The 25,127-nt window shown below is 47.8% G+C and overlaps 2 protein-coding genes across 2 annotated transcripts in view; one reads left to right on the forward strand and one right to left on the reverse strand.

Annotated features, from left to right (window-relative positions):
- Window positions 1-201: 201 nt before the first annotated feature.
- On the forward strand, window positions 202-23,034 carry PRSS57 (serine protease 57). Its single transcript, XM_027860366.1, has 11 exons — window positions 202-275; window positions 13,315-13,468; window positions 13,954-14,098; window positions 14,386-14,649; window positions 15,121-15,263; window positions 16,396-16,426; window positions 16,517-16,580; window positions 17,113-17,302; window positions 20,042-20,186; window positions 21,041-21,301; window positions 22,455-23,034. Exons 1-11 carry the CDS (start codon window positions 263-265, stop codon window positions 22,629-22,631), a joined length of 1,587 nt encoding a protein of 528 aa, XP_027716167.1. The 5' UTR covers window positions 202-262; the 3' UTR covers window positions 22,632-23,034.
- A 478-nt stretch (window positions 23,035-23,512) lies between these two features.
- FSTL3 (follistatin like 3) overlaps window positions 23,513-25,127 on the reverse strand; it is a 13,849-nt gene continuing 12,234 nt past the window's right edge. The window contains exons 4-5 of the mRNA XM_027857992.1: window positions 24,793-25,020; window positions 23,513-24,581 (exon numbers count right to left, since the gene is read on the reverse strand). Of these exons, the coding sequence (XP_027713793.1) occupies window positions 24,529-24,581; window positions 24,793-25,020 (281 nt within the window). The 3' untranslated portion in view covers window positions 23,513-24,528. The remainder of the gene's footprint in view (window positions 24,582-24,792; window positions 25,021-25,127) is intronic.

Genomic DNA, 25,127 nt, shown 5'->3' on the forward strand with positions numbered 1-25,127 from the left:
CCAAGTGTCTAGCACCGTGCCTGACATATAGTAGACGCTTAATAAATGCTTGTTGATTGATTTAGTCCAAGAAGAGAGTCAGAGGCACTAACTGTGGCAAGCAGTAAATAACGTAATGAAAAATGAAACTGATTATATTTTAATAGGCAGGAAACAAATATGGCGTCATCACTTCCGAACTGGCTGTTTGTGGGCAAATAATTCCACTGACTTTTTTAAAGTCAAGAATAAAATCAATACCAAGTTAAAAGAAAGAATAAAAATGAGAAACTATGGTGAGTAACTGAGACAACTCTAACTCTGACTTTTTAAAAAATATATATTTTTATTTTTTATTTTTGTTGTTATTGTTGCCCTTTTTAAAAATATATATAGCCTAAATTTGAGGGTAGCTAGATGTCCCAGTGGATAGAGTGTGGGGGCCTGGAGTCAAGGAGTATCATCTTCCTGAGTCCAAATATGGCCTCAGATACCAGCTATGTGACCCTGGACAAGGCACTTCACTCTGTTTGCCTCAGTTTCCTCATCTGTAAAATGAGCTGGAGAAGGAAATGACAAACCACTCCAGGATCTCTGCCAAGAAAACTCCAAAATGGGTTATGAAGAGTCAGACACAACTGAAAAAAAAATGACTGAATAACAACAAAATTCATAAAGGATATGTGCAAGCATATGGAAAAATTTTCCTTTCAGTTTCTCTAGCCTCTAGAAATAGTAAGAAATAAATATTTCTCTAGTTTCAAAACCCTTTCCAGACTGGTCCTCTTAGAAAGGTGGGTAGGGTAAAGAACAAAAGTCCTTTCTTAAAGAAACTGGATTAAGGGTGGAAACCTAATTTAGGACAAAAGTAGTCTTGTCTTGTCTTGATTATCAGCTTCCCATCCCCTGAAGCAATAGGCCTGTGACCCACTCAAGGAAGTGCCCTCTTTTCAGTTTGGAGGGATATGCCCTCTTCTAGGCAGAAAGGATTATGATATTGATCATAGGGAGGAGCCCCTTTTTATCCTAGAGGGGAGAGGTCAAAGAAAGAATGGAGTAGTTCTAGTTCCAGATGAAATGACTATTAGTATTATTTACTGTTCTGGAATGTTCACATGTTGGTGTTGTCAGTCTTGTCTGCCTCTTCATAACCCCATTTAGGATTTTCTTGGCAAAGACACTGGAGCCCTTCTCCAGCTTATTTTACAGATGAAGAAACTGAGGCAAACAGGGTTAAGTGACTTGCCCAGGGTCACACAGGTAGTATCTGAGGCTAGATTTGAGTTCAGGAAGATGAGTCTTTCTGACTCCAGGCCCAGGGCTATATTTACTATGCCACCCAGCTGCCCCAATGTTAACATAATTAAAAAATATATATATTATATATATTATATATATATATAGTGAACATGACTAATATGGAAATATGTTTTACATGAATGCACATATATAACCTATGTAAAATTGCTTACCGTCTTAGGGAGGAGGGAGGGAGAAAAATTTGGAACTCAAATCTTATAAGAAAATGAATATTAAAAATTGTCTTTACATATAATTGGGGTAAAAATATCATTAAAAAAATATTGTGACTTCTTCTAGCTTCCTAGAGGAAGCCAGGGGCACAGAGCACTGGGCCTGGAATCAGGAAGACCTGAGTTCAAATCCAACCTCATATATTTACTCCCTGTGTGACCCTGAACAAGTCACTTTACCTCTGTTTGCCTCAGGTTTCCTTATCTGTAAAATACGGATAATAATAGCACCTACTTCCCTGGGTTGTTGTGAGAATCAAGAGATAATGTTTGTAAAGATCCCAGGCACATAATAAGAACTTAAGAAATGCTTGGCCCCTTCTTTTCCTCTTCTTCTTGTTCAAGATAACTGTAAATGTTAATTTATCAACCAGCATTAATTAAATAAGCACCTTCTATGTGCTAAGCAATGTGGCTTACAAGAGAAGTAAAAATAGTCCCTGCCCTCCTAGAGCTCCAAACCAATGGGGAAGACAATATGGGAACGAATGTTACCATATATTGTCTTGGGGGTAGAGAAATGTCCACAGGCATGGAGGACTATGCCAATTTGAACATTTCTCTCTCAAAACTAGAAATGCCTACCTTGAGAAGGATGTTAGATGAATAAAAGTTGTTTCTGGCAGACTCCTGCCTAAAAATACAGAGGGCAGTGGCAAAGGATGGCGTCTGGTGCTTTGAAAAGCAGACTTCTTGTATAGGAATTATGGGAGCACAGGCATGATAGTTACACACAATGGGAAGCCGTGGATGGGCTTTAATCCGGGCCATTAGAGGAAGGATCTACAATGAAGGGATGACAGATCCATCCATTCATCAATAACTTCACCTTGAGTTGCTGTCCATGGTGCCTTATCGCTCCCATATTATATTGGGACAGCTGATTTTCTTTTAACCCAAGAATACAACTTTAGGTCAAAACCTATTCAATTTTATTTTGTCAGTTTCAACCCAGAGGGATTAAGTTGTCTGAATCACTTTGTGACTTTCACTCTATGCTTAGGTATAGATCTCTGAGTCTAGGGGAGTGTCAGTCACTCAGTCAACATTCATGAAGCACCTACTATGTGCCAGTCACCAAACCAAGTATTAGGAATACAAAAAAAGGCAAAACAACAACAACAAAAAATGTCCTGTGGGTTCCTGACTCCCTTTTCCTCCAACTATTACTTCCCTCTTCAGCATCTGACTGTTGTGGGAAAGGGAGGGAAGAGGGAGAAGTGAAGGGGAATCTAGACTTATAATTTCATGGTTTAGAGAACTCCCTTCGTGGAAATGTCCTCCACTGATGTGGATCAGCAATTCTACTATAATTCAGAATCATAATAAGTTGCCCTGAGCACTTAGAGATTAAACAAATAGCACAGCTACAATGTTTCGGAAGCAGGGTATGAATCCAGGTATTTTGGCCAAAGTCAGCCCTCTACAAATAATAATAATAAAGGCAACATTCTCCACAGCCCTGCTCCCCTCAGCTTCCCAGCTCCCTGGGTCCTCTTTCCCAGAAGTCTGAGGAGCTTGGGGAGGAGGAAATCACAGAGAAGAATCTATCAGGAGAGGCAAGATGCCTGGGTCCTCTTTCCTGATGTTACCAATGTGCTTCCTTATGAAAATCCCTTTCCCTCTCTGGTTCTCAGTTTTCCCACCCAGAAAATGGAGAGAATCTTCCAGGATTATTGTAAGGATTCGAAGAGGAATGAACTTCGGAATTTTAAAATAGTGACAATTTTTAAAAGAAAATAATAACTAAGAAGCAGACAAGGAACTTGCCCAGAATCACATAATGAATCAAGAGCAGAACTAAGGCCAGTGTTCCCCCATCCCTTGGTTTCTCTCATCTAGCACACACCAGTGATCTGTGGGTTGTTTCCCCCTAGGATAGAGACTGAGACACATTTTGTGGCAGAGGAAGTCCATTAGAAAAATACTATGATCTATAAAATTCTAATAAAATTATTTAATAACAACATGTTATTAATAATCAATTATTGCTACTAATATAATTGATAATAATAAATGCTAGCCATTATTACTAGGGGCTAGGTGGCACAGTGGATAGATTGCTGGGCCTGGAGTCAGGAACTCCTCTTCCTGAGTTCAAATCTGGCTTCAGACACTTACTAGCTGTGTGACCCTGGGCAAGTCACTTAACCCTGTTTGCCTCAGTTTCCTCATCTGTAAAATGAGCTGGAGAAGGAAATGGCAAACTGCTCCAATATCTTTGCCAAGAAAACTCCATAAAAGGTCACGACGAGTCAGACAGGACTGAAAAACAACTGAACAGAGCCGTTATTATTACTTCGTAGGGCTCTTCAGCTACTGCATAAAATAAGCCAGTTTCCTTTCATGTAAAATGGTAATAAAAATCGCTCCCCTGCTCAAGAGGTTCCAGTGGCTGCCTATCACCTCCAGGATAAGACACAAACTGCTCTATTTGGCATTTAAAGCCCATTATCAGTTGGCCCCAGGCCATCTTTTCACACTGATTTCATACTGCTCCCCTTAAACTAGATGGCACAGTGCTGAGAGCCTACAATCAGCAAAACCTGAGTTCAATTCGACTTTAGACACTTCCTAGCTGTGTGATCCTGAGCAAGTCACTTCACCTCTGCCTGCCTCAGTTTCCTCGAATGTAAAATGGGGATAATAATAGCACTTCTTTCCTAAGCTTATTATGAGGATCAAATGAGGTAATATTTACAAAGCTCCTGGTATATAATATATGGTATATGAATGTTATTATCATTATTATTCATGCACTCTCGATTCCAGCACAGACTAGCCTTCCTGCTGATGTCGTTTGGGATTGCTGGGAACCCTGAAATGACAGGGGACAGGACAGCATCTGCCTGGAATGAATTCGTGCACTGGAACCTTCTTCCAATCAGGGGGCAAATTTTACTGAAATGTCAATAGAAGCAGGCAGGGTTCCTAGTGAACCTGCAACTTAATGGAGGGGGCAGATGTGGGAAGAGACTGATGCTTACATACAAGAGGGAAAGTGAAAGGATCTTGAGGAGTCTGGGGTGGGCCAGGTGCAAAGAATATCCAGTAGACTAATTAGATGATCTGGGTGGGATTAAAGGAGTGAACTTTATATGCAAGTAATTTGGGGTGGGCCAAGTAAGACTGAAAGGAATGTCAAGTAAGCTAATTAGGTGATCCAGGTGGGCTGGGGTGGGCCTAGTGCTCAGTGATCTGGGCTGCTGAAATGTATGGGAAAATTCAGGGACTGGATTGCTTTCAAAGACATGGCCTTTTCCTTTTAGGGATTCAGGTCTCATCACCCATCATTGCTACTCTCCAAGGAGAGATTCCATCTTCTGGCTCCATATCTTTGTACAGACTGTCTGTACCCCATGCCAAACATACTTCCCCTCCCCAGTTCCGTCTAGCTCCTTTGAAAGCTCACAGCTCTTGGGTTACTACCTCCAACACCAGGCCTCTTCTCATCCCTTTGGTTGCTGGTGCTCTCCATGCCCCTAACACCCTCCCCCCATCAAAACTGTTGTTCAGTCATATCTGACTCTTCAAGACCCCATTTGGGGTTTGCTTGGCAAAGACACTGGAGTGGTTTGCCATTTCCTTCTCCGGCTCATTTTACAGATGAGGAAACTGAGGCAGTCAGGGTTAAGTGACTTGCCCAGGGTCACACAGCTAGTAAGTGTTTAAGGTCTTCCTGATTCCAGGCCTGGCATTCTATCTGCTGTACCCCCTAGCTGCCCATCAAAATTACTTTCTGTTTATTTACTTATTTATCTGCCTTAGAGGTGTCACACTCAGCCAGCACAATTCAGAGTCAATATGTGACCCTTAGGAGTCTGTTTGTATTTGAGTGTGTCATTACTGGTCTGTCTGTTGTTTCTCCCCCCACCCCCACCCCAACCCTCAATGGAAGCTTCTTGAGGGCAGGAATTGATTTCTCTTCTGTCTTTGTATCTCTGACACCCCTCACTGTGCCTGGAACTTAGTAGATATTCAATCAATCCTTTTGAAATGGGGAGGAACCTTAGAAATAGATCATCTAAGGGGCAGCTAGGTGGCAGCTGGGTGGCGCAGTGGATACAGTACTGGCCCTGGAGTCAGGAGGACCTGAGTTCAAATCTGGCCTTAGATATATAATACTAGCTGTGTGACCCTGGGCAAGTCACCTAACCCCATTGCCTAGCACCCCCCCCCAAAAAAACAAATAGATTATCTAGTGAAGTCCAACCCTCATTTTACAAAGAGGGAAACTGAGGCCCAGAAAGGTCAGGTGACTTTCCAGTAGAAAGCAGCCCAGATAGGATTTGAACCCAGGTCTTCTAACTCTAAAGTCCATTACCCTGTCTGTCGGGTTATTCTGAATCCTAGCTCAAGTCTTCCTTGCCCTCCACCACTTCCTCCTCCAGGGAATGGTGAAAATTTAAATATTTCACATAGAAATAGAAACGCGTGCCTTATCTGTTGTTATTATTCTAACAACAGCCCCAGGTGGGGTTAGTCTCCCCTTCCAGTCCCAGATCTTTCCTTTTTTATCTCTTTCCATCTTTCAAGTTCCTGCCTAAATCTTAATCTCTTGGAAGCCTTTCCTGACTGCCCCAGCCTCCAGAGCGTCCTCCGCCTCCAAACTCCAAACAGCATTAACCATCTGTCTTCCTCTGGAAACAGGAAGGAGGCTTGTTTCCTCCTCTGCCTCCCCTGCAGTGCGGGGGGGGTGGGGGGTGGGGTGGGGGGTGGACCACTTCCTTTGGGGCAGGGTATTGTTTGTAGAAGCACCCTCAGCCTCAAAACATCGGAACTGGAGGGGCCTATAGAACCCAGCTGCGCTTCCGCCACACTGGGCCATTTCACAAGTGGGGAAACTGAGGAACAGAGAAGGGAAAAGAGGAGCATCAGAACACAGGACCAGAGCTGGAAGGGACTTTAGTGACCAGCTAGCCCGCTCCTCTCATTTCATGGGGGAGGAAACTTGCCCGAGGTGACCTAGCAAGTCAGAGCAGGTGGGGATTAGCCTCCATTTCCTGATCCCCGGCCTAGGGCTCCGAAAGGAGACGGGTGACCGTGCGTCGTCCACTTCTGCCCTGGACCTAATGAGACTGGAATGACTTCTAGGGATCTCCTCCTCCCCTTCCTCCTCCTCTTCCTCCTCTTCCTCCTCCTCCCCCTCCTCCTCCTCCTCCTCCTCCTTCTCCAAGGACCCTCAAACCTTCCTTCCGTCTCAAAGAGCCCAGTAGGCAGACTAGAGAACTGCAGGGACAAGGGAAATGGTATCTCTGGGGCTACAGAGAATTTCAGGGCGTGTCCTTCCCATCTCTCTCCCTCCACTTCAGTTTAACACATTAAAAAGAAAGTTGTTTTGGGAGTCTGAAGACCTGGTTTCAAATTTCAGTCATTTTTCAGTCATGACTTTTCGTCATCTCATTTGGGGTTTTCTTGGCAAAGTTACTTGGAGTGGTTTGCCATTTCCTTCTCCAGCACATTTGACAGATGAGGAAACTGAGGCAAACAGGGTTAAATGACTTGCCCAGGGTCACGCAGCTAATAAGTGTTTGAGGCCAGATTCTAACTGAGTCTTCCTGACTCCAGGCCTGGTGTTTTAAGCACAATGGCGCCACCTGTTGCTCACACTTTGGGCAAGTCATTTAACCTCTAGGGAGCCTTAATTTCCTCCTCTGGGAAAATGAAAGGAAGTAGGTGGCCCCAATGCCACTTCCGTCTCTAAATCCCCGATCCTATCATCTAACGCTAAGATTTTTTTTTTCATTTCTAAAACCATGCTCCGATGACATCTACGATGTCTTCCCTCTCTCAGCCTACATTTCTGCCATCCCTAGATCTCGAATCTCCTGACCTCTAAGGAAGATTTCTCCCGACTTGAGTGATGTTTCCATGATTCTCAGAAGTTTACAAAAACTCCCTACACACGGTCACCTTTGAGCCTCACAACCTTAGGAGTGTTCTGTCTGGCCTCCATGCCAGGCACGCTTCCCCTCCCCAGTTCTGTCTAGCTCCTTTGAAAGCTCACAGCTCTTGGGTTACTACCTCCAACACCAGGCCTCTTCTCATCCCTTTGGCTGCTGGTGCTCTCCCTGCCCCCAACACCCTCCCCCCATCAAAACTGTTGTTCAGTCATGTCTGACTCTTCAAGACCCCAACAGGTGTTGTTCTCCCATTTTGCAAATGAAGAAACAATCTCAGAAAAAGTTAAACCCATAGTTGAATAAGCTGAGTGTCAGAAGTGGAATATGAATCCAGAGCTTGATTCCAAGACCAGCACTCCACCCACTGTGCCTCAGGGTCAATGGGGTAAACCCCCTTGCTTCTCCTGTGATCTCTACCAGTGCCTCTAGCTCTGGATCCTGAGATCCCACCATTTCCCCAGTCCCCCTAACGGCAGGGCAGCCAGCTGCTTCCTCTAACCGACCAATTCAGGAAATCCAAGAGGCCTCCTGAAGGGGAAGGAAAGGAGGGGAATTGCACAAATCAGCTTCTTAGAAACTTCTTAGACCAGCCAAAACCTGGCGTCTCTCCTCTCTGCCCTTTACCCTTTTTGGAAGGGACCATAGAACTCATCTAGTCCACCAACCAACCCTGCTCTCTGCCATTTTGATGATAGAGAATAAATTCAGCACTTCTTAAACTGTGGGTCGCTGAAGATGAAGATGATACAGATGAAGAAAATGAGGACCAGAAAGGGGAAATGTCTTGTCTGTGGTCAGACAGTGAGCCAGGGCAGACCTGGGACTAGAACTTAGGTCTCCTGACTCCTAGACCAGAGTTCTTTTATGCATTGGCCTGACAGAGCTTGTGAAGGCATCGAATGCCAAGATGAATAGCCTGTATTTTATCCTAAGGGTGTTCGGGCTGTAGCCATGGCTGTGGCTGGTGTTTCTAGAATGTTGAAAGGCAGAGGCAATAGGGGCCATGCACTTGTTTCCCAAGGATTTCCATCCTCAGGGCTTGGATTTGGGGCAATGCCCATCCCCCAAACTCCCTCCTCTCCTCCCTGAAATACCCTGCTTGAAAGCCACTGGTAGGTGGAACAGGTGGGGATGCCCACTCCCAGAGGAAGGGACCATTAGCATAGCAATGAAGGTCCTAGTACCATAGTATCACAGACTTAGTTGAAGGGGACCCTTTAAATGAGGGACCAACCCTTTCATTTTAAAGATGGGAAATCTGAGACACAGAAAAGTCAAGTGATGGAAGTGATTGTTGATAAATCAAAATAAATTAATTTTAAAAAATGAAAAAAAAAAAGTGAAATGTCCTACCCCAGGATTGTTGTTGTTCAATCGTGACCCCACGGACCTTTGTCCATGGGATTTTATTTTTGTTTTGTTTTTTACAAAGATACTGGGGTTGTTTGCCATTTCCTTTAAGACACTTGCCCAAGATGACACCGCTAGGAAGTTTCTGAGACTGAATTTGAACTCAGGTCTTCCTGACTCCAGGCCTAGCACCCTATCCACTGAGCCACCTGGCTGTCTTGACATACATGCGTACATGACACCTTGCATACATGATACTTTAGGCTATATAGATATTATGGGAATGGGATTCAAACCCAAGTCCTATGACAGAGTTCGACAAGATTTTTATTGAATTAAAATATCATTTTCCATCTTGGAATCACAAGCTGTTGGCCAGGGTCTCAAGCACAGTCAACGAAGAACAATATTCTGTTGGGTTAGACAGCTTCTTTCAGATTTGGAAGGAATTTTACAGAGGGGGAAACTGATCACCAGAGAGGTGAAGGGACTTGCTTAAGGAAACACAGCTATTTAGAGTCAGACCTAGGACTAGAACTTGCCTCCTTATTCTCAGGCCCAAGTGACTCCTCCATACCCAAAGCTCCCATGGGAGATTCTGGGCAGTGGCTGGGCACTGAAGCAAATCTGACTGGGCTCTAGGCTCTGTAGAGAGGCCCAGGGAACTTTAGACTTTGATGTGGGGCCTGGAGGGATTGTGAGAACTGGAGTCTCTTCTCGGAGACCCAGGGCACTGAGGCAGGCACCGGTCAGCTCTGGACACTGGAGGGGGAGGCTCCTTTAGAGCTCCAGACATTGCAGTGGGTTCTAAGAGATTAAGGAAACAGAACTGGGAGGTTTTCCCCATTTTTGAAGTAGGGAAACTGAGGTCTGGAAAGGGTGAGGTATTTTTTCAATGAGTTAGGTCCTAGGGGTCTCCTGGCACTAGATTAAGGTCCTGGCACTGAAGCAGGTCTTTTGGGCTCTGGGTCACTTTCTGGAATTCTGGACCCCAGACATCAAGGGACATTCCAAGGAACATCAGGCGCTGGGGCTGATCAAGGAGTGCTCTGGACACTCTGGTGGATAGGTTCCCAAGAGGCTCTGAGGCTGAGTTAGATTATGAGGGGCTGTGAGTATTAGGAGGGTCCTGGGGGATTCTGGGTACTAAGGCATGTCCTGTGTGGGGCTGTGGGCATTGACATAGGTGGGTGCCGAGGGGCTGTAGATTGAGATAGATCTTGAAGGGAGAATAGTAATACTGAAGTTGACCCTAAGGAACTCTAGGGACTGGCATAGTCTATGGGATGTTCCCAGGACTGAGGTGGAAACTAGGGAGTTCTGGGCGCTGGGGAGGGTCCTGGGGGATTCTGAGAACTGGGACAGATTCCAGAGTCTAGGGTAGGTTCTGGGATGTTCCTAGAACTGGTGCATAGTAGGAGACTCCGGACAACTTCCAGTTGGATCCTTGGGAATGTGCTGGGTACTAGGAAGGACCCCAGGGGACTGCGGATACTTTAGTGGGTCCCACCTGAGGCCTGAGATGGGTGTTTGGGAGTCCCTGGTCCCCAATCCAGATTCGAGGGTGCTTAGGCCGTTGAATTAAGTCTCAAGGAGCTCAAAGAAATGAAGCAAGTTTTTAGGGGCTCTGGGTGCTGAGTCTGGTTCCAGACCCCTTCGGCAGCCCCTGGGGGGCCGTTGGGAGGTGATGACATACCCCACATTTCACAAGCCAAACCAGAGAGAGGGAAGAAGTGGAGAAGGGGGATCAGGAAGGAGCCCAGGCCAGATGGATGGCATGGACAGACACCTTCCCCCCCCAATAACTGTCCCCCAACCCCTGTTTCCTGCCTGACCCACACTACTTAACTGGAGCCTTCCCAGGCCCAGTCCTAGACCAAGGCGTCAACAAGGACCCTGGGAAGCATCATGAAGTTCCCTGGGATCTCCATGCTTCTGTCCTGGGTGGCAACCCTGGGCCAGCTGACCTCCTCAGGTAATGGACTACCCCTGCCCCACAGTACCCCTAGCCCCCATCCTAGGGGGACACAGCCCGAGATATCAGGGGAGTGATAGATGAGAAGCCAAGAGACGGAGGCACTGGCCTTAGCTCTGTGCTGGAATCGTTATGTGACCCTGACCGAGTTCCTTCTCTCTGGGCCTCAGTTTCTCCATCTGGAGAGGGAGAGAGGCTCAACTAGGAGGCTTATCAGATATAAGGAAAAAGGGGGAAAGAAGAGTTCCTATTGACTAATTGTAATTCTGTGAGCAACATCCGCTCTTTTACTGGCTTTCACACAGCTTTTTACTGGCTCTCCCTCCCTCCACCATAAATTACCTCCAACCTATATCCTCCCCTCCCCTCCCTAAATAGGCAAAGGCTGTTTCCCTTTTGGTCTCTTCCAAGCACTTAGCACCATGCTTTGCATATCACAGAAGGAATGAATGCTTTTTGGGTTGAATTGAGGAAGTTCTTGAAAGAGGACTCTTCTTTCCTCAGGGCTTAAGCCCTTTAGAGTTCGGGGGTTGGGTACTAGATGCTTGTGGGATCCAGCCGCCCCTCAGGCTCTTAGAGACAATTCTTCCCTTCCAACCCCCACCAAACACCAGCCCAAGCCAAGCTTTCTCTTCCCAAGGATCTAACTACTTTCTCTCTCTCTCTCCTGGTCTCCTTTTTTTTTTTTTTCTGGAGATGAGGCATCTCTGTCCCAGCTTCATTTCCAATCTAGACATTTTCACTGACTCTCCCTCATGCCAGGACTTCTCTCTCTCCTCACCTCTGCCTTCTGGCATCCTTGGCTTTCTTCTGCAGGAAGCTCTCACAAGTCCCCCTTAATGCTAGGGCCTTCCCCTCTGTTGATTATCTCCGATTTGTCCTGTGTATACCTTGTTTGTACATTGTTTGTTGATGCTGAGTTGTTTCAGTCCTGTCCTAGTCTTTGTGGCCCCATTCGGGGTTTTCCATTTTACAGATTCGCCATTTTACAGATGAGGAAACTGAGGCAAACAGGGTTCAGTGACTTGACCAGGATCACCACTTTACAGATGAGGAAACTGAGGCAAACAGGGTTCAGTGACTTGACCAGGATCACCACTTTACAGATGAGGAAACTGAGGCAAACAGGGTTCAGTGACTTGACCAGGATCACCATTTTACAGATGAGGAAACTGAGGCAAACAGGGTTCAGTGACTTGACCAGGATCACCATTTTACAGATGAGGAAACTGAGGCAAACAGGGTTCAGTGATTTGCCCAGGATCAGACAGCTAGCGTCTGAGGTAGGATTTGAACTCGAGACTTCCTAACTCCAGGATGGGCACTGTGTCCACTGTGCCACCTACATGCCCTTTTGTTTGTAGGTAGCTCTCTGCACGTTGCCTCCTTCACTAGACTGAGCTTCTCAAGGGCAGGAATTGTCTTTTGCCTTTCTCTGTATCCCTACTACTTAGCCCAGTGCCTAGTGCATAGTAGGTGCTCGAAAAGATAAATGTCTTGTTGACCAACAGTCCTAGTCCCTAGCCATCTTTGCCTCTGCCTTTAACTCAGTCCCTGTCTCTGGTGTAATTAATTTATCTCTTTTATTTTTGATTCACACTGGTTCTCCTCCAGACCTATTCTAATTTGTTAATGTCCCCTCCCTAAAATGCGTCCTCTATCTGTGGCAACCACATGAATGCATAGGGTGTGTGTGTGTGTGTGTGTGTGTGTGTGTGTGTGTGTGTGATTCAACAAACATTTATAGAGTGCCTACTATGTGCCAGGCACTATACTGAGTGCTAGAGATACCTAGACAAAGCTAAAACAATCCTTGCCCTCAAAGAGCCCACATTTGGGAGGGAGGGAAGCAACATGTACATAGATAAAATAAATATCTATAGAGTGAATACAAAGTAGTTTATGGGGTCCGGGAGAGCATTAACAACAGGGGAAATCAGGAAAGGTTTCCCCCACGAGTCATATGAACTCCCCCGAAGGGAGGTGAAGAGGGAGGCTTTTCCAGGCACAGTGTCCAGGAAGTGAGTGCCCTGCCAAGCAAGAGGGGACAGTGTCCCTGTGTGAAGCACAGGTAGATGCTGAGAGACTGCAGTGGCAGAGACGCAACATGGAGTGTAGGCATGGGAAATGACACGGCATCAGTCTAGAAAGACGGGTTGGAGTCAGATTGTCAACTCCAGAGACTGAGTTTGTCTTTTATCTCAGAAGCAATAGGAAACCATTGACATTTCTTGAGCAGTAGAGCATCTTCCTGTCTCTGTCACTGTTTCGATCCCTGCCCCTGGGTCTGAGAAAACAGTGGGGCCTGACTTCAGCTTGATTTCTTGAGATGTTGAAGGCAAGATTACTTTGGAAGGTGGTGGTCCTGGCCTTGGGCTCCCCATTCCAATCAGTCTTGACAATTTCTACCATTGGAGATCCACCTATCCAGAACCCCTTGACAGGACCCTGTGATAATATTGACTGCACTCAGGAGTGCCCTAGGAATGAAAATACCTTCTGGAGACAGTATATCCCCCAGATCTGGGATGTGGAACTTGATGAAGAAGGCTCAGACACTTGTCTCTGTCCCCAGGGACTCATCAAGGCCGAATTGTGGGGGGTCAAGAAGCAACACCCCACTCCTACCCATTTGCAGTCTCCATCCAGTACCAGGGTGAGCACATCTGCGGGGGGTCCCTCATCCGGCCCCAGTGGGTGCTCACAGCTGCCCACTGTGAGGTTTCCAAGTGAGTCCAGCCCTGAGAACTACCCCTTTCCTGACCTCTGTACCCTGCTGGAAGTCCCAACTTCAAGGGCTCCCCCAGCCACATCAGCTCTCCCAGGGCGCCCACTGAAATCACATGACAGTGCACCCTAGTTTGGGACTGAGTTCCAGTCCTACGACCTTGGGCAAATCCTTGGGCCTCAATTTCCTTTTCTGTCAAGTACAAAATGGAGAAGGGGAAAGGAAATGCAGGATGGAAAGAAGCCCTGGCTAGGATCCAGGAGACCAAGGTTCTTATCCTTCAGACTCACTGTGTGATCTTGGCTAGATGCCTTGCTTTGAGGGATTTCGGTTTTCCCAGCTACTAATTGGCAGTCCTTTGCGGGTGTGCAGCAGGAGAGGTCCCAGGGTGGGGGGCGGAATACTGAGACCACTGGAGAGGGAATAGAGGAAGGATCCCCCATCCCCTAGAAGCTAACATCCCTCCTTCCCTCCCTGGGGTTGTAGGGAACCAGCTGCCTTCCGGGTAGTCCTAGGTGCCCACTCCCTGATTACTCCAGAGTCAACCCAGCAGATATTTGGGATCCTTCGAGCTGTCCCTTATCCACTCTATGATGCCCAGGCTGACACCAATGACCTACAGCTGCTCAAGGTGAGTCCTGGAAAACCAGAGCTACCCAGCTCTCTGAAGCCAGTGAGGCAGTCTGAGGCCTGGGGAGCAGGAGAGAGGGAGGGCTTGGCCCCTGCTCCCAGGGCCTTTGGGGAAGGGGAGAGTACAGTGGAGTCCCAGAATTTTGTAACAAGTCTCTGAATCTTTCCTTGCCTTTGTTTTTGTGTCTTATTCCCCCTACCTATTTTTCTGTCACTGTCCCTAAACCAATCTCTGTCCCTCTTCCCGTGTCTGTCCTCATCTCTATCCCTGACCCTTGTCCCCGGCAGCTCAATGGCAGTGCATTGATGACACGCTCAGTGAGGCCAATCAGCCTTCCTGGATGGAATACATCTGTTCGCCCAGGGACTCAGTGCTCGGTATGCGGCTGGGGGGACATCCCGGGCCGGGATGATCCCACGACTGTTCTCATGAAGACGTCTGTAGTGGTGCAGGACCGGCAGGCCTGCAACAGCTCCTGGAAGGGAAACATCAACCAGGACATGATTTGCACCTCTGGCCCTAACAAAAGCCAGTTACAGGGTGTCTGTGGGGTGAGGCTTGTGAGGAATGGGAAGATGGGAGGCAGGAGGATGGTATTCTAGCCCCCCTCACTTATGGAGAGTAACCTTGGGCAAGTTCCTTCCTTTGTCTGGGTCCCAGTTTCTCCACCTTTCAAAAGCTCACCCTCCTCTGGGTCTGTTCCTTTGTTTCTGGCCCTATCTCTCTGTGTATGTGTTTCTCTCTCTCTCTCTCTCTCTCTCTCTCTCTCTCTCTCTCTGTCTTTGTCTCTCTGCTTCTCAGAAGTCAGCTATGAGTACTCTCTCAGTACTGATCTGTTAGATTAGAAGATCTTTGGGAGACTCCCTGGTAGGCCTAGGGAAGGGGCAGACCCATGAGCTGACCAGTCCACACTATCTTTCTCACTATCTCTCTCTCTCTCTCTCCTCCACCCCCCCCACCATAGTCTTTCAATATTTACTTAACCTTATTCTGCCCTCATACTGTCCCCTCTTGCTTGGCAGGGGGACTCCGGGGGACCACTCATCTGCCAAGGGAGGCTTCGAGGTGTGGTGTCCTTCTCCTCCAGAATCTGTGGGGATCCACGCTACCCTGATGTCTATGCCCGTGTCTCCACCTTTGTGGGCTGGATCTATGACGTGTTGCAGCATTATTGATCTCACTGGCAGTGTCCAGCACACACAAAGTCAGGACTTTGGGGCCCTGAGGGTCCACCTGATCCAGCCTCCTCCCCCTGCAATCTCACATGGGGGAAACCCAGTCCAAGGGAGAGGAAGGGACCTTCCTCTGACTGGTCCACTGACCTGGACCAGTAGCGGGGACTTGACTGGGTTTTCTTGTTTTACAAGAGGAATTTAATTTTGAATAAATACTCTTTCCCAACCTCATCCTTCTTCCTCCAGTCAGTATAGCTCAATATGGTCACCTACCCTTACCCAAGCCTGAGGAGAGAGGCCAAGAAAGGGTTACCCTTCCCATTTCACAGATTAAAAAACAAAGACTCAAAGAAGGAAAGGGACCGGATTAAGTGAGCCTATGGCAAAGCTGAGCCAAAAAACCAGATCTTCTGATGCTCCATTCATGACCCCACAGACCTAGTTCCAACCTTAGGGAGGAGGCCAAGCAAAGATTACCCTACTCATTTCACAGATGAAGAAACTGAGGCCCAGAGAGGGGAAAGGACTTGCCCAAGGTCACTTAGTGAGTCAGTGGGGAAGTTGGGTCTTGAAAACAGATCTTATGCTCCTTTTGTGACCTGATGCTTTCTAATGGGGTCCTTATTTCTCTGGCAATTCAGACTTTCCACCTATAATAGGGACTCTTCCTCTTCTCCCTGCTGCCCAACTTTGGAACATGCTCAGGGAACATTCCTAGTGACCACTTGGAAGGAGAGGACAGGCATCTACTACATATCTAATGTCTAAAAGGTACTTTGAAATCATAAAAGGGGTTTGTGGCTGGGACCCCTGGCTGTTTGTAGATGGGCTCAACCAGGCCCCTAGGCTCTGGTGGGGTCCTCCATTGGACCCTGAACTCTCGTGGGCTGGCTCTCCTCCTTTCTAAGGCTTTGCCCCCTCCCCCCCACCAGAATTCTTTGATAGATAGCCCACTCACAATCCGAAGACTTACTAAAGAATTCTGGAATGTTAGCATCTGAAGGGTCCTTAGAGCTCAGCTGATCCACAGCACCCCCTCCCCCCTTTATGAATGGAGAAACCAAGGAACAGAGACTGGAAGAGGTTTTCCCCTGGGTCACACAGCCAGTCAGGTTTCTTCAGATTGGCTGGGGCGGGGCACCTCAACCACAGGGTGAGGCCCTCCTCTCCTTCCTGAGCCCACTTCCCTTGTCCCTTCCTCCACCAAGCCAGGACTACAGGTAGAAGGAGCTGAGGAGGGGAGATGGGGCCGGGCTGGAGCTCCAGACTGCTGGCACTGAGCCTACTGTTTCTCATAGACCCCCTAGGTGAGCAGGAGCTCCCAGGACTTGGGGAACCTGGGACAGGAGCACCCTGGGGTCCTCCACCCCATCTTCCCTTCCCTCCCCTTCCATCTATCCCTCTCTGGCTCCCTTCCCTTTATCTCTCCTTCTCCATCTCCTTCCCCCTCTCCATGGCTCCAAGCCCTTTCTTATCTCTGTCTTTCTCTCATCCCTCATCCTATCCCTAGCCCTGACTCTTCCCCATCCTCACTCCCTTCCCTGTAATCATCTCATCCCTGTCTCTGACCTCATCTCTCCTTGTACCCAGCCCATCATGCTCCCTGACCGCAATCTCTATCCTCATCTCTGTCCGTTTCCTTCTCCACATCCTTCTCTGTCCCAGGCATCCACTGTTTGCTCCCAATTCTCTCCGCCACCTTCAACCCTCTTACTGTTTCTTTTCCTTCTTCACCTGGGACCGACTTCTCTTTCCACCTCTTCCTCTGCCTTCCTTGGTCCTTTGCAAAGAGTCCTGATTCCCCAACCTGCTGTGTTCCCCTCCCCTGGCCCCTGACAGGTATCCTAACCTCCCTCCTTGGCTGGGGGCTCCTTGGCTGTAAGGGCAGTCGCATTATTGGGGGCCGGGAGGTGAAGCCACACTCCAGGCCCTACATGGCTTCCGTGCGCTTTCTGGGTGAACACCATTGCGGAGGGGTGCTCTTCATGGCCCAGTGGGTGTTGACAGCGGCCCACTGCTTCTTCAACAAGTAAGAAGGATCTTCTCACTCCAGCTCCTGGGCCCCCCTCCGGGAGGGACCCAGCTAATCTCCCCAGGGCTTTCCCCTTTCACCCCTTTTTAATCTTTCCTGAACTAAAAGCCCCCAGGCCCCCCTGATCTTGAACCTGTTCTGCTCTCTGGGGTTCAGAGATTGGCTGCAATTATCTTTTAGACTCATAGATTGTCAAAACTAAAAGGGATACCACAAACCACCTAGTTAAAACCTCATTTTACAGATGGGAAAACTGAGGCCTAGAGAGGGGAAGGAGTTGTCCTAAAGCCATCCAGTAAAAATAGTGGCAGTGTCAGGACAAGACTTTAGAATATAAAACCCAGAAATAACTTACCAGGATGAGGTTCTGGCTTTCTTCTTGAGCCCTTCACATAATAATTTTTAATAGCACTTCAAAGTAAGAGAATCCCTTTACATACATTATCTCATTTGAACCCAATGATGACAATTCTTTGTCAGTTACCACAGGTATGAGCACCATTTTACAGAGGAGGAAACAAAAGCTCAGATTAGACTTGGCCAGGGTCTCAAAGGGAAAGAGAACACTTTCACATAAAGTTTTTTCCTCATCCTGCCACTTACTAACTTTAATGACTATTGACCTGAAGTGACTTCAGTAAGGTTTTTCTAAGTCAGCTTCTTTACCTGTGAAAGAGATATTAACTTTCCCATTCCCTACCTGAAAGAGGTGGAACAAATATTATAGGTCATATTTAGAGCTTAGGGAGACTGTGCAGTTTACCAAGCCCAACTCTCTCATTTGACAGATGAGGAAACCGAGGTTCAGAAAGCCCAGGGTTACCCCTATGCCCACCGTCCTCTTTGACCTCTTCCCAGAATACCATGAGCCCAGGACTTAGCAACCTCTGAAAAGTCAAGAGACAAGGATTAACTCCATTATTAGGGTCACAGAAAAATAGATTTAGAAGCCATCTAGCCCAAATCACCCATTTTACAGATGAAGAAACTGAGGTCCAGTGAGATTTGCCCACGGTCAGATAAAGTGGGAACCCATGTTTTCTTGGGTTTCAAATCCAAGGTTCCATCCATTTTGTCACACTTGGAGTGTGACACTGGGGGTTGACTGGAGCGAAATAGATTGGAATTCAGCAATGTCTGAGGTCCCTTCCTGCTCCAGGGCCTTTGATCCTCCCACAGCAGATTTTCAAAATGTGGAATAGTGGGTAGAGTGTCAGACTGGGAGTCAGAAAGAAAAAATCCCAGCTCTTGAGACTTACAAGCTGTGGGACCTCAGGGAAGTCATTTCACTTCCATGAGACTCAGTTTCATCATCTGTAAAAAAAACAGGGTTAATAATAGCCAGCTTGTAGATCATCTTGAGAGCAAGCACTGGGTTTTTAATTTTTTAATTTTGTCTTTTTGCTTTTCTTTCTTTCTTTTCTGGGTTTTGTTTGTTTGTTTATTTTTTTGCTTCTCTTTATATTCCCAGAGCTTAGTGAAGTATGGCATATAGTAGGCGCTTAATAAATGCTTGTTGACTGACAGACTAATAACTATAGAACTTACCTCCCACTTTTGTTGTGAAACTCAAGCAAGATAATGCTTATAAAATATTTTACAAACCTGAAAGTGCTAACAAATGTCAGTTATTTTTGGCAGGCATACCAACAACACATACCCTCATCTTTTATTCTTGGATAGTCTTACATCTGTCTAGATCAGGAATTTTTAACCATTTTGTGACCTAGTTCCCTTCTGCAGTCCAGTGAAGCCTATGGATGGTCCCCTTTTCAGAAAAAAAATGTATTTATTTAGGCAATTGGGGTTAAGTGACTTGCCCAGGGTCACACACACAGTTAGTAAATGTCTAGTGTTTGGTCTGAGGCTGGATTTAGAACTCAGGTCCATCCTGACTTCAGGGCTGGTGCTCTATCCACTACACCACCTAGCTGCCCCCAGAAAAAATGTTTTTAAATGCATGGAATTAAATGCAGAAGATGATATTGTTTAGTCCTTTTTCAGACCCCGTTTGGGGTTTTCTTGGCAGAGATACTGGAGCGGTTTGCCATTTCCTTCTCCAGCTCATTTTTCAGAGGAGGAAACTGAGGCAAATGGGGTGAAGTGACTTGCCCAGGGTCACACAGCTAGCGTCTGAGGTTGGATTTGAACTCAGTAAGAGGAATCTTCCTGACTCCACGCCTGGCACTCTATACACTTTGGCGCCACCTAGTGCCTACAGAGGATTATAAAGGAAACCAGTTTTATTGAAATAGTTATTCATATTTTTTAAAAACAAGTTCACGGCCCAGAGGTTAAGAACTCCATGCTCTAGATCCCCTCCAAGACACCTGTCCTTACCATCTGAACCCCAGGAAAGAGCCTGGGACTTAGAGACATGAAGACCAGAGTTCAAATCCCAACTCCAGCATTTACAAGTTGTTATAAATGAGCCCACCAAGCTCCCTCCTTAACTAGAGCAAGGCTTGGTTCCGGGCCCAATAATGAAACTACAGTCCTATGTGACCTTGAGCAAGTCATTTCCTTCTTAGAGCCTCAACTTCCTCATCTAGAAAATAGAGATATTTCTGTTTGCACTCCCTCCCTCCCAAGTGCTTTGTAGACAAGTAAAAAGAAAAGTAGAATTCTGAGTTAGGCCCCAGGTACCCAGACTGGCTCTCCCCAGAGGGCTGGGTCCCCCCAGTGGCCTTCTCTGAGTGGAGCAGATGGGACGGTCATCTCCCTTTCTCAACACAGAGACAGCAGCCATGCCCTGGTAGTGCTGGGTGCCCACTCCCCCAGTGACCCCGAGCCTACACAACAAGTGTTCAGAATACAGCGCTCAATTTTGCACCCATGCTATGACCCCGTGACCCATGAGAATGACATTTGCCTGCTGAAGGTAAGCTAAAGAAGGGGGGGTGTTCTCTCTGCCCCTTCCCCTTCTCCTTCCTGGGGTCCAGACTTATTGTGATATACACACATATGCAGAATGTCAGGGCTAGAAGGCATCCTGGCACATAGAACCCTAGCGAGTCTGAGCTGGAAAGGTGCTTAGACATCATAGAATCCAATTCCCTTTGGTTTGAATATAGGGAAGCTGAGCCCCAGAGAAGGCAAGAGACTTTCTCAAGGTCACAAAGCAAATGGCTATAGAACAGGTATTACTTAACCCAGAGGGCCATAGGTAGAGTGACGGGCTTCATAAATGGGTACCTCTCAGCAGAGGCAGGGGTTTGTAGAGCGGCCAGCTTGTTATAAGTGGAAGAATAATGAACCCAGAGTAAAGAGAAACTTGTGTTCGATTCCTGCTCCCCACCCTGGCACCCTGACAGTGAGACCAGTCAAGTTCATCTTTCATATCCTCAGTTTTCCAGTCTGTTTTCTAGCACTGCAATGCATCTGTGATCTTGCTTCCAAAGATGCTTCTCGTAACACATCCATGCCTGTTGTCCATCTTATGCAATTCTCCTATGTGCCCTCCCATGAGTTCACCTCAAAGGGTCCCAGAATACCCCTAGACCCTGTCTTAAGGGGTCAAGTGGGATGATGTCTTCAATTTAAGCTCTTTTCAAATATTACAATCTTGTTTAAATGCCAGCTATTATTACAACAGGAGGTATTTAAACTAGAAATCAGGAGACTTTTCCTGTCGCTGAGCGAGTGGCAGGTGCTCTGTTGTGGGGGGAGTGTCGTCGATGATGTGACCCCGTGGCTAGCTTCCTGACTGGCAAGCCACCTGTCTCTGCTCCCCAGCTAAATCGCAAGGCTGTGCTTAGCTCCTCAGTGGGACTGCTGAAGCTGCCCAGCAAGGGTGTCGACCCCGAGCAGGGCACAAAGTGCCTGGTATCGGGCTGGGGCTCTCTGTCTGACTTCGGGGAGTCGCCACAGGGCCTGATGGAGACAGACGTGAGTGTACTGGGTCGAGAGAGCTGTAACAAATCCTGGAAAGGCCAGGTCAGCAGCAAGATGCTTTGTGCCAACAGTGGGAGCTGGAAACACAATGGCTTCTGCACGGTGAGTGACCCGCAATGTTCCTAAAGGTCGCTGAGTCCAACTATCCCCAAAGCCCCTGGAAAAGAAGGCCTGGCCCAGGGAGTCTTTGCCCTATTGTCCCATATGAACCATGGAATCAGAAATCTAGAATCTGAAGGAACCTCAAAGGTCAACTAGCCCGCCCAACGTCCTCATTTTTACATAGGAGGAGATCGAGTCCCAGGAAAGTAAGGTGACTTGCCCACACAGATTTGGACCTAGGTCCTTTGATTCTTCATGGGCAAGCTAGGGGGCCCAAAGAGGCACTCATCTTGAGGGGCTTCCCACTCCCCCAATGGTCTCTTCCACCTATGGTCCTGCCTGATGGTAGATGTATTACTCAGCTCTCTTGCCCTTCTTACTCCCTTAGGACTCTCTGAAGGGGGCCAGCCTTGGTCCTGATGTGGAAAAAAACAGACGCAGACAAGGGAAAGGGTGGAAGAGACAGAAACAGAAGAGACAGAGGGTGGGACCCCAAAACAAGAGAACACTGGATTTGGGCCTAGCTCAGTTGACTCTCATTTTCCTCTGCTGTAAAATGAGGCCTTTGGACCTGATAGAAGTATCCTTTTTAGTGTCCTGAATCTCTTTGGCAATCTGGTGAAATCTATGGATCTCTCTCAGAATAATAATTTTTTAAAAAATCTTATTTGAAGGAAATACCCAATTTTAGTTAGAGGTTAGTGAAAATAAAGATGAAATTTTTTTTCCATCCAAATTCACAGATTCCATCGAAATCTATCCACAGGATCCTTAGAGGGGGGATTCTAGGTCAAGAACCCCTAGACTAGATCCTTGGACCCCAAGTTAAGAATCCCTGGACCAGATTATCTCTCTAAAGTTGTTCCCAGCTCCTCATCTATGATTTTGTGAGGTATCATTCCCATTTTACAGATCAGGGCACTCGAGGACTTTAGAATTTTAGGGGTCTCAGTGATCACTGAATCCAACCTATTCATTTTACCAAGGAGGAAACTGAGCCCCAAAGAGAGGGAAGGACTTTGATAAGGGACAGAGCTAAGACTAGCCCCCACAGCCATGGGCCAGGTGGGAGCTTACTCAGAGTAGTGCCAGTTGCCAACATGGGATCCCCCAGGATCAGCACTCTAACCAGCAGGACCCTTCTCCCTGCCAGGCTGACTCTGGAGGGCCCCTGATCTGTGGAAAAGAAGCCCAAGGCATTGTCTCCTTCTCCGGCACCTGGTGTGGAGACCCCAAGACCCCAGATGTCTACACACTCGTCTCTGCCTACATCACTTGGATCCAGCGTATGGTCCAGAAATCCAAACAGGCTCCACTGTTACCCTGTTGACTCCTCCCCACCCTAGCCTCAGATATGGCTCCTGGCCTGAAGCAAACAAGATACTAAAGATAAGTGTATGTAAATTATATGTTAATTGCATACAGATTATATGCAGGACACTCCCTCCATGCCAATAAAATCATGCAGGGAGCTAACGGCCTGGCATCTGACTTTCCCAATTCTCTCCTCCTTTGAAGAGTATCCCAAGCTCTCTGTTATCCAGGACCTTTCCACCCTCCCCCATCTTCCCACCCCAACTCTTATGGCTTTGACACCTGGAAACACCTGGATCCTGGGGCTAACGGTGGTGGTAACTACTACTTCCCAGCTCTAGCTACCCACATGTCTGTCTTCCCTACTTTCTTCTCTCTCCCTACTTCTGTTTTTTTCCCACCTACTGCTTTTTTTCTTCATTCCCTATCTCTCTGCCTCTCCCAATCCTCCTCCTTCTCTCTCTCTCTCTCTCTCATGTTCCTTCCTTATCTTTGTCTCTCTTATTGTCTTTCCCCCTTCTCTATCTCCCTTTCCTGTCCTGTGTTTCCCTCTCTGTCTGCCCCATCCATCCTCATTCCCATTTCTCCATGTTCTCCAGCCTGCCACCAGGTGGCAGCCCTCAGCTAGATCATCCCATTCCCCTGTGTCTGAGTCCTGGTCAGTGTCCCCTTCTCTGGACCCTCCTCCAGGAACTCAGCCCAGAAATGGGCAGGATCGCACACTGGAAGGCCTGTTAGAAACTGTCAACACAAACCCCATCATTTTCCACTTGGGGAACCTGAACCAGAGGGGTAGTGATTTGTCTAAGGGGATGCTGCCAGTCCCAGAACCCCAGCCTCTTAGCCCCCAGCCGGGACTCCACCCAACCCCCATGCTCAGAATGAGAACAAGAGAACTTCCTTTATACAGATCTTTTTACTTTCCAAAGGAAATCACCAACATTCCCATGATCCTCAGGCAGGGGGAAGTGCGCTTGTTCCGATTTGAAAAAGGGAGAAACTGAGGACCAGAGAAGGGAAGGGATTAACCCAAAGTCACACAGTGAACTTTGAGGACCCTGAGCCTCCTCCCTCCCCCAAGAAAGGAGGAAGGAGAACAGATAATTGGCACTTGGGTGGGGAAGAGGATACCTTCCCTCCAATACAGGGGCCTTTCTAGAGACAGTCTGACTTTGTGGGAAGAATGTGGCTTGGGAACCTTGAGTCTCAGGATAAAATGAGGCCAAGGGTTAAAGCTGGGGACCCCTCTCCCAAGAAAAGTCATGGAAGGCCTATGGCATGGAGGGCACCATATGGAACCTGGCTTCCTCTACCCCCAACTCCAGCACACACACCCCTTTTATCTCCAAAGTTGAGAGCATCATCATTACACGTTTTGGGATTGGGATCCCCCAAATCACGCAACCTCAAGAGCCGGGTAGATCTCTGCCCCTTATTCTAGGAGGAAGGGGAGAGGGGGAACATACATATATGGATTCCACCCTCTGCAGAGCCCTTAGGCCCAGAATTGCATCAGTAGGGTCATTAAGCGGGAGGGATTGTGAAACCCCAGCTGGGAGTCTGTCTCTGTCCCTCTCTACGGCTCCCTTGATGGCCCCATGGAATGTCGAAACATATGCCCCACCCCTCCCCCCACAGAGCTTCCAGCCACCCCCCCTCCCTGAGATTAGCTCGCCTTCTTTGGGACCCTCCAAGGTATTTGCCATTTCCATCCCCCTCCCACCACTACCAGCGGCTCATGGCAGCTCCAGTCAGGCTGTAATAATCCTCCCAATTTCTCCCTTCCTCAACAAGGGTCTCTGGGAGTTGTCTAGAAGAGAGAACACAGCTGGAGGCTGGGGGTCCATAAATATGCCTCCCTCTTCATAATAAATAGGGTTGCCTTGGCTCTGTGCAGGACCCGCGGCGTCACCTCACACGGAGTTATCCTCCACCTCGGCCAAAAGCCCAGCCAATGTGGTGCTGACTGTAAGGGGAGAGAGAAGGGAGGAGACTCAGGGAGCTGGGGACGTGCAGGGTCTCCCCGTAAGGCTGATGACTCCCCGAGGATAGGGCCATGTGTCCCCACTTGGGCTGAATCTCCCCTTTAGACTAGGGGCTTCCTAAGGACAGAGGCTAATTAGGACCAGTGGCTCCCGGGCCCTCCCCAACCCTGAGCCCCTGGCCACGAAACCTACCTGTGCAACTCCCAGAGTGCCGGACACCAATGGATCTGCCCAGGAAGCAGGTTGCCTGACGAAGGTGGCAGGAAGAGGCATAGGTGACATTGTTGTTCCCACACAGCTGCTGGTTGGGGCTCGAGGGCATAGGGCAGGGGGCAGAGCGGCAGATGACACAGTGAGCACTGCCAGTTTGGTCCACCACACACGTATGAGTCCCTGGACACACCACGAGTGAGCAGCTCTCTGAGGGGGAAGTAGGCATCAGAGGAGTTGGATCAGTGAAGAGGATGGAGGGCTAAGCAAGGGGATGAGGGGTCAATGAGGGGATGGTGGGCTAGGTAAAGGCAATG

This window comes from Vombatus ursinus, unplaced genomic scaffold, assembly GCF_900497805.2.
Source record: "Vombatus ursinus unplaced genomic scaffold, bare-nosed wombat genome assembly UNPS02000546.1, whole genome shotgun sequence".
In the NCBI taxonomy this organism is placed as follows: Eukaryota; Metazoa; Chordata; class Mammalia; order Diprotodontia; family Vombatidae; genus Vombatus; species Vombatus ursinus.

What these genes read in the sequence shown, in the direction of transcription:
- PRSS57 (XM_027860366.1), top strand. An exon ending in TGGATCTATGACGTGTTGCA is followed by an intron (nt 15,264 to 16,395) that starts GCATTATTGATC and finishes AGGTTTCTTCAG; the next exon opens with ATTGGCTGGGGCGGGGCACC. An exon ending in GTTTCTCATAGACCCCCTAG is followed by an intron (nt 16,581 to 17,112) that starts GTGAGCAGGAGC and finishes GGCCCCTGACAG; the next exon opens with GTATCCTAACCTCCCTCCTT.